General features: G+C 39.1%; 1 protein-coding gene across 4 annotated transcripts in view; it reads left to right on the top strand.

Moving 5' to 3' along the window:
* The window catches only part of NR3C2 (nuclear receptor subfamily 3 group C member 2), a 330269-nt gene that overhangs the window by 168606 nt on the left and 148133 nt on the right, over positions 1 to 13530 (top strand). For all 4 annotated transcript variants that reach the window (XM_079154578.1, XM_079154580.1, XM_079154577.1 and 1 more), the window contains exon 3: positions 1749 to 1888. In XM_079154578.1, coding sequence (XP_079010704.1) covers positions 1749 to 1888 — 140 coding nt within the window. The remainder of the gene's footprint in view (positions 1 to 1748; positions 1889 to 13530) is intronic.

The raw sequence follows: 13530 nt of genomic DNA, 5'->3' as shown, positions 1-13530 counted from the left end.
ATTTTACATTACATTCTAAACATTTACGAAGTCTGGGTGCTTCTCTGTGCGGTGCCCTCTGAGTCAGCCGGAGTGTGAATTGAGTTTTACCGGCTAATATGTTGAAGAAGTTACTGGTGCTGAAATGGAATGTTTTGAATGCCATAAAAAAGTCAAAGGACGCTAATAAAAATAATAAAGAGTACTTTTCTCAGAAGGAGAAACAACTTTGGAGAACATTGTTTCGGTCCTTGATTTAAGAAGTCATTTTCTAGCAAGGCCGTCATGGTACAGCGCTCTGAGCCGCTGCATGGTTTGTTCCTTCAGCTATTTCTGGTGAGAGGGTTGTTCAGACATTTTAAATGGTTTTTTAAAAATGTAAACATTAACGTGATTTTGCCGTGTTGTAACTAATTTGGAGAACAGAAGTCAGCACCATTACACAGCCAGCAGGGCCTCTTGGTCCCTTTTCTTTTTTTCCATGTGCCTGCTGTTGTCCACGCAGGCAGAAGCACCGACAGCCAGGTGACAGCACAGACACACCACTCTGCCCAAAGTCTTCTGAACATTTGCAGCTCGCTTTTTTGCTGATCCATGGCACGTGCTGCTTCCTCTGCCTCCTTTCTCTGTCTGGTGACCACCTAGGCAGACTTGAGTGCTCTGTTCAGCTGTCACATTTGGGCAAGTGTTTTCTGACTCCTGTATTCCCACCCTTCCCAGTAAGGAGAGCTGAACCCTCAGCACTTACCATGGGAGTTTATGTCCCCTACCATCTTGGTGGCAGAGGTTGGATTTTTTTAAGCATTTCTTTCTTCCATACCTCACATTGATTCAATGGGTAAATATTCAATAAATGCCTGTGAACTATTTAATAAATGCATGTGAACTATAAATGTGAACATTTCCTGCTCAGTACACACCTAAAGCATCACTAAACTATGACTCCTTATTAGAATTTTAAAAAGAGTTTGTTTGGAACGTACTGTTAACTAACATAGTAATATGTAAAATATCTTGAGATGATCCCCTTAAAGAAGATGCAAGCAGATGATTTCTTACAGGGTTACTTTTGTCCCTAAAAAGCTATTGCCCAGCGCCCTTCACTGTCTAACGTTGAAAGTTACCTGAGATCTATGGGTTTTTGTTTTGTATTGTGTCCCTTCAAATTAATAAGCAAAATGAAGTAAATTGAACATACCTATGTAAGGTAACATGGAAATGTTCCAGAGCTTGGACAGGTAAGATTGTTGGCAGTTACAGCAAGGAGAAACAATTCAATTAATGGATCATTTTGGAAGAGGGAGTTTTTTAAAAATCTGGTTTATAGAGAACTATAATGAGAGTCTGAGTAAAGAGTGTTGAGAAGTTCTGCTCTTTGGTATCCAAACAGAAGGACAGCAAATACTGCCATGATGATTTGGTGCAGGAGTTTTCTCATTGCCCTCAGAGAGTCCCAGGGAGTGCGTTTTTTGCGTATATGTGTGGGAGGGGTGGAGATTGTAAATATGTTCAACATTAAGAAAGGGAAGGAAAGTGTTCACATCTAATCGTTGCTTCTCTCTGGGTGTTGGGATGAGGCTTTGCCATGCGCCATTTTTGATGGGTCACCCTGTGATGGGTTTTGCCTTCATTCTGTTGAGTCACATAGCATATGACCCCCTAGAATCCATGGATGGAGCTGGGATTATTGACACATTTGGAAGTAAGCTGAGCAGCATGTGAAATGTACCATGACCATTTAATTATTAAATCTCGATTTCTTTCCCCAGCTCTACTTTACGAAGTGTTTCTACTGGATCCTCAAGACCTTCCAAAATATGTTTGGTGTGTGGCGATGAGGCTTCAGGATGTCACTATGGGGTAGTGACCTGTGGCAGCTGCAAAGTCTTCTTCAAAAGAGCAGTGGAAGGTAAATGTTCATGTGGGTGTTCCTTTTATGCATTCTTTCTCGTGTGTCGTTGACCTGAACGGTTAATATTACAGTGTTATTGGGAAAGTCTTAAAAAATATTTTTGATGTAATCTAATCCAAAATGAATAGTAATAATGTCTTATCTAAAAACTACCTGGAGATTTTCCACTGAGCAGTATTTAATGGGCCCAATGCAAAATTGCAAGCAGATCAACCAGACAAAAAGGCTGTGTTGTTTTTGTTGTTTGTCAGTTTGTTTTTCAGTGAGACTTAGAAAAATAATTCTGTGTCACTGTAAACTTAATTTGCATGATCCAGAATAGCATTTTTACTAGACACGCACAGAATACAGCATCTCTGCCTTTTCCTTATAAATATGTGTGTCAGTGGTATTTAAAACATTCAATATTGGGATCCAGTTTGTGATTTTACAGACCAGCAATTCAGACTCCTGGCCCCATTTGAGTCCTACCACCCTTCCTACTGAAGATTTCCAAACAGTACATTAAGTAAAAAAGTTGATTCGAAGTTCACCCAGTATATTCAGGCTTTCTTTTGCTTCTGTCCAAATAATTGTACTTCTTAAGTAGAGACAGATGTTTTTGCCTTCCCCTACCCTCACTTATAAGTAATTAATATCACTTAGGCTGCATGATTTTATTGATGTTGAACACTATGGATGTGTAGTACTTTTGCTCTCGGTGGAAGTATTACTGTATCTTTGACACTTAAGTTCACTAAAGAGCTCTACATGAAGACCCCCTAAGGTTTATTTCTCAAGGAAGTTTTTTGAGATATCAAATTTTCAGAGACTCAAACAAAAGCAATGTGAGTGTTTCACCTTTGTTTTTCCAGAGACCACAAAGTCGTGTCCTTAGTTCTGGGATGAAAAAGCCAACCACGTAATTATTTCTTTCCTTTTGGGATTGACTTTTCATTATTTAATTGATATTACTTTTTTTTCATTATTTATACTACTGATTATTTGATAGTCCTCATACACAGCATTGAATCGGTAGTTAGGACTTTAATAATTCTTTCCCAGATATGGGCTCTTGGTTTCAGGTGGCAGCTAGTTCAACATAAACTGGCTTAGGTGCCAGTGGAAATCTGTTGGCTCCTGTACTGGAAAGGTCTAGAGCGGGCTTGGCTTCGGGAAAGCAGTGGTCTTAAGCCAGGTCACTAGAACTCTGTCCCATTCTCTTGCAGGGCCCTGTTCTCTTGTAGGTTCATTCATGATGCTGAGACAGCTACCAGGTCTCTGTAAAAAGGAGGTTTTTCTGCTTCCCACAGTTCCTTTAAAAGTTCCCAATAAAACCACCTCAGATTGAACTTGGCCCACAGGATTCACTCCAACCCCTGTGGTGAGGGACACAGTGATGGAATGGGTAGATCTGACTGGAGTCAGACAACCTGAACCACCTAGACCCAGAAGGGAAGGGTGTTTCCCCTAGTGAAACAATGAGTTGTATTATCAGAAGGCTGATTTTCAAAGACCAGAAAAAGTAAGTTTGTGAAGTACTGAAGTCAGTCTGTTTTCTAAGGCTAGTCCCTCCTCCTCTCTTGCCTCAATTACACGATTGACTCCGTAGAAGATAAATAGATGAAATATATTTCTGGCACCTTCCTAATGCCATCTTATACCTTCCAATACAAGAGCTCCCCTTCCTAGGCTCACTCATTAGTGAACAAAGTAAGTGATATGTGAAAATGGGGACTGAAGTGGAGCAGTGTTATTTTGATTATGTCATTATGAACCCCAGTATTATGTGCACCTAAAGTGAACTCAAAAAATAAACACAGCACTGTGGGAAGGCATTCTGAAGTGGTCAGGGAAAGCCTCCATGCAGGCCAGCTGCCTCCACTTGTGGGTCAACCTCATGTCAAAACCCACATTGTGACTCTAAAGAATCTGCCCTTCTCTGCTGAAGCAAAAGGTTTTCTAGATTTCCTTGCTTAGTTTTTGTTGTGTTTGGTGTTTTTTTGTTTAAGTACCCAAAGCAGCAGGAGTTGCTTTTTTAACTCAGATAGAATCAAATGTGGACAAGCCTATAGGTAGATGCATCATTTTCTTTCTTTGGAAAGCTGATCAGTCACTGGGAGATAGAACTTGCTGAGTGCCTTTTGGGATTTTTGTTAATATAGTTTATTCCCCATTTATTTGGGAATTTGAACTTCAGCATTTATCTGTGTGAAACAGGCTATAGATTTAAAACACAAACTTGATGTGAGTAAAGACCACTTTGTTTTTATATTGGCATATTTTATATTGGTATATATTATCCCATGAGTGTGTGAGAGAGAATACAGACAGGGGAGCAAAAAGGTTCTTTCTATCAGAGCTTTTGGAATTAGAAATGTGAGACTTTTTATAATACATTATATAGTTTGCAGCATTCATTTCACAAAATTATTATATATCCATGTTATTTTTATTCCCATTTTCCAGATGAAGACATGTAGGCTCAAGCCCAGACAAGTAATCTATTCTGAATCTTAAGGCCAAACTTAGACCCATTCTGACTCCTGTGACTCCAAAGGTAGACACAACCCTGAAGCCTTAGAATTCTAGGTCTCACAGTGTGTTTTGCCATCTCATTCTCAAGTCCAGGGAACTTCCACACTGTGTTAATCTGTTCATGCCTGTTGGGGCGTAATAAAGGAAGCAATTTAAGCATTGTTGTTTGGTACCCTTAGTATGTGTGCACATGTGTGACTATGTAACATGGCATACCCGTGTATGCATGTTTGCGTATTTGAATATTTGGTTTTCTGATTTCCCTTCCTTCTTGAGAATTCACAACAGAAGTGGATAGAGGTTGCTGAGATGAGGGCACTTGGTTAAAACTAAAAGAAACTAAGAGCACTAAGGAAAGATATAGAGATGATCACTGCAGAGCAGACAGGAAGACAAATGCAGCAGCCTGAGCTCTGAGCTACTGACTGAAGATTTTATGCTCCTGAGAAGTCACACTAAAGCTTGCTGTAATTGCATAGAGGTGACTATAAACTATTTTTAAAGTGTAAGTTATGTTCTTTGTGTTCTGCTTAATGCGACGTATATGTGTGCTTAATTTCTGCTTATACATGTAATATATGTAAGATACTTAGAACTTTCCTCCAGAGTACCTTATTTGCCAATATTACCAGTTAATAAACATATTATTGTACCTTGCAAATGGATGTTTATAATTTTTTTTTTTTTTTTTTTTTTTTTTTTTTTTTTGCGGTACTGGGGATTGAACTCACGGCCTTGTGCTTGCAAGGCAAGCACTCTACCAGCTGAGCTATCTCCCCAGCTCAGATGTTTATAATTTTATCTTTAAATTTGAATCTTTTATTTGCCTTGAAGATTTTTAGGACCTTTCTGACTTGAAAAAGAGTAAGCATATATATTTTTAAAACTTTATTTCTTCCTCATGTTGGTAAATGGACTGGCTTTAGTCAGAAGACCTGGTTTCAATTTCTTACAGCACTCACTGGATGTGAGATTAAGGCAAGTTATTTAACTTATCTGGGTCTCAGTTTCTTTTTCTATAAATGGGAAAAGCAATATTGCCCTGTCTTAACATTGCTATGAAAATACAGTTACAGTGCAAATTTTATAAATTTCAAAGTAGAATCAAAATATTAGGTCATTATTACTCTCTAAGAACAAATGTAAAGTTCTCTGCTAATGTCTGTACAGAGAGATGGTGTCAGTGATAGATTGGACTGTTAGGTCTTCATTTTTCAACTGTACATTTTTCTTCATTAGATTGTCATTTTCTTCCTTAAATATGTTATTTTGTGTCTAGAGCTGCCCTTTGAGATGGAAAGATCCTTCTAGATTAGCAGTTTTCAATGGTGTAAGCGGGGAGATTGAGAGTGTATGGAAATTTCCTGGACTAGCTTTTCTCATCTCGGCTGGACTGTTGAGTGTTCCTCCCTCGAGGGGCTTCCTTGCTGATTGGCAGCGTTCCCACCTTTGGGAGTCACACTGTGGCGATAATACTGAGAGCTACCAGCTAGTCTTTTAGCTTTGTTACAGAAGTCTTTAGGGTCAAGTCAGGATCTTATCTTTAGAACCTAGCAAAGTTGTAGATATTAAGTACCCCAGGAAATAAATATCTGAATGCCTTCATGAATGTACCTTTGTGGCATATGAGCAATCAAAGTTAAATGACTTCCCCCAAATTTATAAATTGCCAGTGGAACTGATCCAAGAATTCATGTAGGCCTTTTGACTTCTAATCTGTAATTTTTTTAATTCTAGTCAAGAGTTTTTACTGGGTCTCTTTCCAACTGTAAAATGTTGTTATTTCGTCTTATCTGTGTGTTTTACCAGTGATCCCTCAATGAACAGAGCTGCCTAGATTCAGCATGCTATTTTACAACCTAATTTCCTTCTCAGATACACAGTATATGAGCAGTGTCTAGAAGACACAGCTATCACAAATCATTGAATAGTTTTAAGACTGTAAAAGAGGAAGAGTGTTCATTATTATGTAAAATCAACTGGATTTATACTTTTGTAAGCAGACCTGTAAGGCTGAAGAGTCGCTATCTTGGTAAGGTCAGCCAAATCATTTGATGTCAATTTCTGCACTCAGACCTTTCCCTTGCAAGAGGAGACCTGTAAGTCTCTTTCTTGAAATGAAATTGCTTTAGAGATATAATTGCAGGTTAATCTTAGGACTCCTAAAATACGCAATGTATTAAGACAACCAACCCTGTGAACAGATAGCTCATTCCTTTCACATGTGGTTCATAGCATACAGGTCAAGAAGCTTTAAATTGATTGATTGATTAGTCTGTGGGGAAAATGTTTTTAAGGAAATGTTATGGCTGATTAATAGTTGATTTTCTTTGCTTCTGTTAACGGGTGATATGAACAGGCCCAGAGTCAAGCGCGTCTCACTGTGTCTAAACCCAAGTTTATCTCTACCAGTACTGTGTATGCACATGCTCCTGAGCAAGAGGGAAGAGGAAGCAAGAGTGTGAGTGAGCAGGAGGTGTGTGCATTGGGTGGCACAATGGACAGCTGTGTCACAACATAGAGAACTTCAATTGAGTGGACACAAGCTAAATCAGAATATAAAATAATAACTCAAATATAACTATCCCTGTAGAATCGACAGTACAAAATTAAGGCAATGATAAAGCTAGGAAATAATTTAATATCTACTTGTCAGATGTCTTCAGTTAATAATGTAAGATACAGCCCCTCATGTTCCCAGGAACCGGGAGGAGGAAGCTAACGGGCATCCAAATACATTGTCACACCTGTGGAACCTGCTATTTCAAGGGAGGGAAATTGAGGACTTGGCTTACAGTGTTCTTACATTCTACAGATTGAGTTGAAGGTTTCTTTTTGATTTTTTTTCCTTTACCAGAAATTAGGAATCAGTAACCCAGTTTTTCTAATTATTTTCTGTAAGAAATTAAATAAATATCTGCCCCGTGTGTCATCTCTCTGATTTTTAGGAACTCTTTCCTTCCTTACATAAGCATGAGGCTTTAGTGTTAATGGCAAGTGTTTGCCCAGATGTTTGCTATCCCTGCAGTTGGTTGCTGTGGAAACACACAGAGCCATGACATTTAGGTCACCCTGGAAGGTCAGGGAAGACTTCTCAAAGAATTGACCCCCAAACTGAATCTAGAAAGATTAAAACTGGCAGTGCTTAGAGGAGATAAGGACAGGTGATCTGCACAGGGCATCAGAAACACTTTCTTGTTTCCACTGTGTAAAATTTGAGGTTTGAGCATTAAAAGTGAGGGTAAATGAGCAGATGGGGACCAGGTCCTGGACTCCTGGATTCATCCTTGGGCACCACAGAACCTCAGAGTTTTCACACAGCAGAGTGGTAAGTTCAGCTTTGTTTTATAGATTCAAATGGGGACAGTTCTAGTTTCATCATTAAGGTAGGAGCTAGGGCAGACCCAGGCCAAGGTGTTAGGGATTGAGAATGGGAAGAGCTAAGACTCTAAACACTGGCAGCTCTATGTTAGAAGGGGAAAAGCAAAACTCTAGGATGATTTCCCAGACCTGGCTCCTGAAGCCATTTGCTGAGATTAGGGATATTGGAGTGGCATAGCTTTGGGGGCATGGGAGGAAAGGTCTTTTTTTTTTTTTTTTTTTTTTTTTTTTATTTAAAAATTTTAAAATTTTTTTTAAAATTTATTTTTTATTTATATACAACACCAGGATATCCCCTGACATAATCACAAAAGCATGGAACACCACCTGCTCCTGCTCCAGTTTAGGCCCCAGCCCTCTCCTTTGTCTTCTCTACTGATCTTTCTTCTATTTTGATGGATTTCACTCTCCCCTTCTTTTTTCCTTTCTTTCTCTCTTTCTTTCATTTTTACACCACCTCCCCACCTCCATTTTGGAATGACTTCTGCATATCAGAGAAAACATTCGACTTTTGACTTTTTGAAAGTGGCTTATATCACTTAGCACGATAGTCTCCATCCATTTACCAAATGCCGTAAAGTCATTTTTCTTTATGGCTGAGTGATACTCCGTGTGTGTGTGTGTGTGTGTGTGTGTGTGTGTGTGTGTGTGTCACATTTTCTTTATTCATTTGTTATGGAAACTAGGTTTGGTTCCATACCTTGGCTATTATGAATTGTGCTGCTATAAACATTAATGTGACTGTATCACTGTAGTATGCTGATTTTAAATCTTTTGGATATGTACCAAGGAGTGGGATAGCAGTTCCATTACTAGATTTTTGAGTAATCTCCATACTTCTTTCTGGAGTGATTGAATTAATGTACAGTCCCACCAACAATCTATGAGTGTCCCTGTTTCCCCACATCCTCACCAACATTTATTACCCGTATTCGCGATAATTGCCATTCTCATAGAGATGAATTCTCAAGGTAGTTTTGATTTGTATTTCCATAAGTGCTAGAGATGTTGAACATTTTTTCATATATATGTTTAGCATTTGTATTTCTTCTTTCAAGAAGTGTCTGTCCATTTATTGATTGGATTATTTGTGGGGGTTTTTGGTGTTTTTTTGTATATTCTAGATATTAATGCCCTGAGGGGCAGATAGATTTTCTCACATTTCATATGCTCTCTCTTCATGTTCTTGCTTCCTTTACTGTGATAAAGCTTTATTTGATGTTATCCCACTTACTGATTTTTTTATTTTATTTCTTTGGCTTTAGGAGTCTTTTTGAGGAAGTTGGTTCCTGTGCTGATGTATTAAGTGCTGGACCAACATTTTCTCCTAGTAGCTGCAGTTTCTGGTCTAATTCTTAGGACTCTAACCACTTTGAATTGATTCTTGCTCAGAGTGAGGTTCAGCTTCATTTTTCTACATGTGGATACCTAGTTTTCTCTGCACCATTTGTTAAAAAGTCTGTCCTTTCTCCACCTTATATTTTTGGCATCTTTGTCTATTATCAGATAACTGTATTCATGTGGATTTTTCTCTGTGTCTTCTGTCCTCTTCCATTGGTCTGTATGCCTGTTTTGGTATTGGTACCATGCTGTTTTTGTTACTGTAGCTCTATAGTGTAATTTGAGGTCTGGTATTGAGATGCCTTCTGCTTCACTTTTCTCGTTAAGGATTGCTTTGGCTATTCTGGGTCTCTTAGTTTTTCAAATGAATTGCAGAATGGCTTTTTCTAGTTCTGTAAAGAATGTCATTGAAATTTCTATGGGGATTATGTTGAATCTATCTAGCACTTTTGGTAGTATGGACATTGGACAATATTACTTCTACCTGTCCAAGGACATGGAAGATCTAGGAAATGTCCTTTCATTCAGCAAACATTTCTTCATTCCCGGCTGCATGCCACACATCATAGTAGGTATGTCTTAGGACACCTTGGACAAGGATCAAGTGAATGAAATAAACAGTAGTCCCAGTCTTGATAGAACTTACAGTCTAGAGGGTAGTGTTTAAGAGGTTATACATAATAAATCAGTTGTTCATATAATATTGGAAAAGTTGATAGGTGCTATGCAACAAAGGCTCATTAGGGTAAAGCAGATAAAGGGTGAAGTGAGGTTTGGAATGAGTTTGAGATGTCTCTGGAACCTTCAGGTGTGCTTAGAAGGAAGGTGAATGTGTGATACTGCAGCTTTGGGGAACAAGGCAGGATAGAAAGTAAAGATTATGGAATCATCATTCATGAAAGTAGATGCAGTTGCCCAAGAAATAGGCTTTTAGAGAGACAGTAAGCTGAGGTTAGAACCTTCGAGAACATACATCTAGGACAGCGACTGTACACATGGCATGTGTACTTCTCCGAGTCGTATGCCGAAGAGACTTAGTTGCTTGGCATCTAATGATTCTTACTGAATTTTAGACATTATTGAATCTGTACAATTTTCAGTGCCAGTTTTGTTTCTATATTCATCGTTATCCTTTGATTACTATGGAAACTTAGCCAGTCCAGAGCCCTGAAAACAACATTGCTGGGATGTGCTTTGGTAACCAGTATAGAAGCACTGCCCAATGCATTGGTGGTACTGAAGAAACGCTTGTTCTGTGGAGATTTCCAGGCATTGACTGATCACAAGTTTTGGGCTTTTCATGCAAGAAAAATTCATCAACTGTAATCTAATGAAACTGGAAAAAAGCTTCAAGGCACACAGTAGCTTCTATGAGAAATTATTCTTTGAAGAATACACAGACTACTAGCAAAAGGACATAATATCTCAGCAAGACTTCCAGTGTGGGTGTGTGTCCTTCACCACCTTGTTAGCACTTGAGCTTCCAGGATCTATTCATTTGAGCACCAAGGATGGAGAACTGAAAAATGAGAAGTCTTCCGTGGGGATTGAAAGGCTCATTTGGAAAATATTTTACTGGTCAAGACTGTTGCCAAGAGATTTCTCAGTACTACTTGTGAGAGGGTGATGGTGGGTCAGTTGCCAATTTTTCCAGAACATAAAGGACATATCTAAATAATAGGGCAGTCAAAATTGATCAAATTAATTGAGAGGCTTGTTCCAGTGGAAAGGATCGGGTGTTTCCAGTCTGCCCTTTCATCTGTAGAATTTAACATAAGGAACCAGACCACATTCCTGATATAGAGAGGTTTTGTGTAAGACGATGAATCTAACTAGAAGTGAACTCTTACCCTCATACCCCCAAAATAAATAAATAAAATTTTAAAAATTTTGTTCATTTTTGATAACTGAGAAATATAAGGAATCCACCCTTATTTCTGTCTCCATGACATTTGTTTCACTGAAGTAGAAAATAGGTTGAAGCAATTTATTAGAAGATGATTTGACACAGGAACATGGAAGCCAAAAGTAAGTAGTATTGTCTACAGAGAGCTTCTTGTAGCTTACCTTTTTAAATCAAGGTGCACTTCATGGGGCAAATTTGAAAAGTAACAGAGGTGCAGGAAGTAATTTTCGAAGTTATTCCCTATGTGTATGTGTTTGTTTACAATGCGACTTGACCCAGAAAAAAAAAATCCAAGCAGCTCACCGATTTCCATGAGTTAATGTGAAATTTTTTAAAAAGTGAAATTAAAATTAAAAAAGTGGGAGAAAGGGAAGAGGAGAGCAGAGAAGAGAAGAATGGAGCCAGGCAGGGAAGCATACTGAGAATGTATGCCCCAAGGTCTTGGTGGAGGTTGGCCATGCATTTGGCTCAGTTTTCTAGCAGCCAATCCAAAGTCAATGAGTCACCTGGCCTTCCATCCTTTAAAAGCTAATTAAGGGAATGGATGGTTTATTGAGCTCTTTGGTTTTAAGGTACTGGTTCTTTCTATTTGTGAAGCATAACCTGAGATTAAAAAAGTAGCTCTCCTGTTGCTGTCCTGTCAGCCAGCCTTTCCATACTGACCGGAACACCTGACAAGAGGAGGAGGAAAGATTCTTTTTCGCTCTCATTTCAGGGGATCCTGTCCATGGTAGCTCGGTCCAAGGCAGAAGCATCATGACCGAAGGGTGTGGTAGAGGAAAGCTGCTCAGCCCCTGGTAACCAGGAAGGAGAGAATGAGAAAAGGGACTGGAAAGAAGATAAGCCCTTCCATAGCGTGCCCAGTTCCTCCAGCTACGTCCCACCTCCTGATAGGCCATCAGCCATCAGTGGATTAATCCATTTGATGAGGTCAGAGCCCTTATGATCCAAGCATTGTCTAAAAGCCCCACCTCTGAACCTTGCCACACTGGGAACCAGGCTTTCAACACATGAGTTTTTGGGGACATTCCAGTTCCAGACCATAACAGCTGCTAATTGAGTATTTTGGTTTATATTCAAGGAGCAGTGCTGAAAAGAGGCTTTATTCTGTCAATCAGTTGCTCCTATAATAGCTACTACTTATTGTGCACTTAGTAACTGCCAGACACTGTGCAAGTACTCCATATTTTCTCATTTATTTCTTATAACAGCTGTTTTAGTTAGCTTTTTGTTGTTACGACCAACATGCCTACCAAAAACAACTCTGAGGAAACATTTATTTGAGGCTTATGGTTTCAGAGATCTCAGCCCATAGATGGGAGATACCATTGCTCTGGGCCCCAGGTGAGGTAAAGTAGAAGTGCCCAGCCAAGGAAAGCTGCTTAGCTCCTGGCGGTCAGAAGGCAGGGGCCGGGTGGGGACTGCAGGAAAGATGCATTCTTGTAGGTCACACCCCAGTGACCCACCTTCTCCAGCCTTCCCCTGCACTACCTACAGTTACCAACCAGTCATTCAAACTAGGATGGACTGATTAGGTCACATCTCTCATAATCAAATAGTTTTGCCTCTAAATATTTCTGTATTAACAGGAGATGTGGATGACACCTCATATCCAAACCATAACAAGCAAGCTTTTTGTTTTGGGGCGTGTTTATTTTGGCCCGGGGCATGCTACAGTTTTAACACAGGACCTTGCTCATGCTAGGCAAGTGCTCTGTCACTGAGCTACATCCCCAGCCTCCACAACAACCTTCTTAGATCAATGTTTTTTGAATTTGGAAGGGCACTACCTTTGAACTCTCTAAGCAATTGTTATGACAGAGAAAACCCTGATTTTTAAATATGGTCTGATCTTTCAACTCTTAAAAATAGTCAATATTTATTATTAAGCACTTATTTTAATGCTCATTATGCCAAGAACTTTGTATTCTCATTTTAATCCTCATAATAATCCTAGGACATAGGTAGGACCCTTGCATGTCCTCCTGTTAAAGGTCAGTCCACTGAGGCACGTAAGAGGTAAGTAACTTGACTGAGGTCACGCACTTAGAAGGAAGTGACAGAGCTGGGATTTGAACCCAGACGGCCCGTGCTCCCCCAGTCTGTGTACTTAACACATAGGCCATCCTGTCTCTCAGAGTTCATCAGATCCCAACTATTTTTACCCATCAAAAAGTAGAGCAACAGCTCTGGCTTTAGAATACTTAGGAAGAGCACATTATAATTTAATAGTTATCTTGCTATACTCTAAATAATTAACTCCTCGCCATTCCAAGTTGAAACTCTAATTTGAATTTCTGTTGCCCTAATGGGAAAGAAATTGGGTAGTCTCTATTTTTTCTTAAGGAATGAACTTCATATTTTAAAAAAATTACCATTACCATCCTGAAGTACCTCTTTAACATCTTGATATTAATCTAAAGCTGTATTTAAAACTTTTATCTTCCTGTGTTTCATTTCCTGTGTGTGATAAAAATTACATGCAGCCTATCAG

This window comes from Sciurus vulgaris (genome assembly GCF_902686455.1).
Source record: "Sciurus vulgaris genome assembly, chromosome: 9".
NCBI lineage: Eukaryota > Metazoa > Chordata > Mammalia > Rodentia > Sciuridae > Sciurus > Sciurus vulgaris.
Note: the sequence above shows the minus strand (reverse complement) of the source record. Positions and strands in the feature narration are given on the sequence as shown.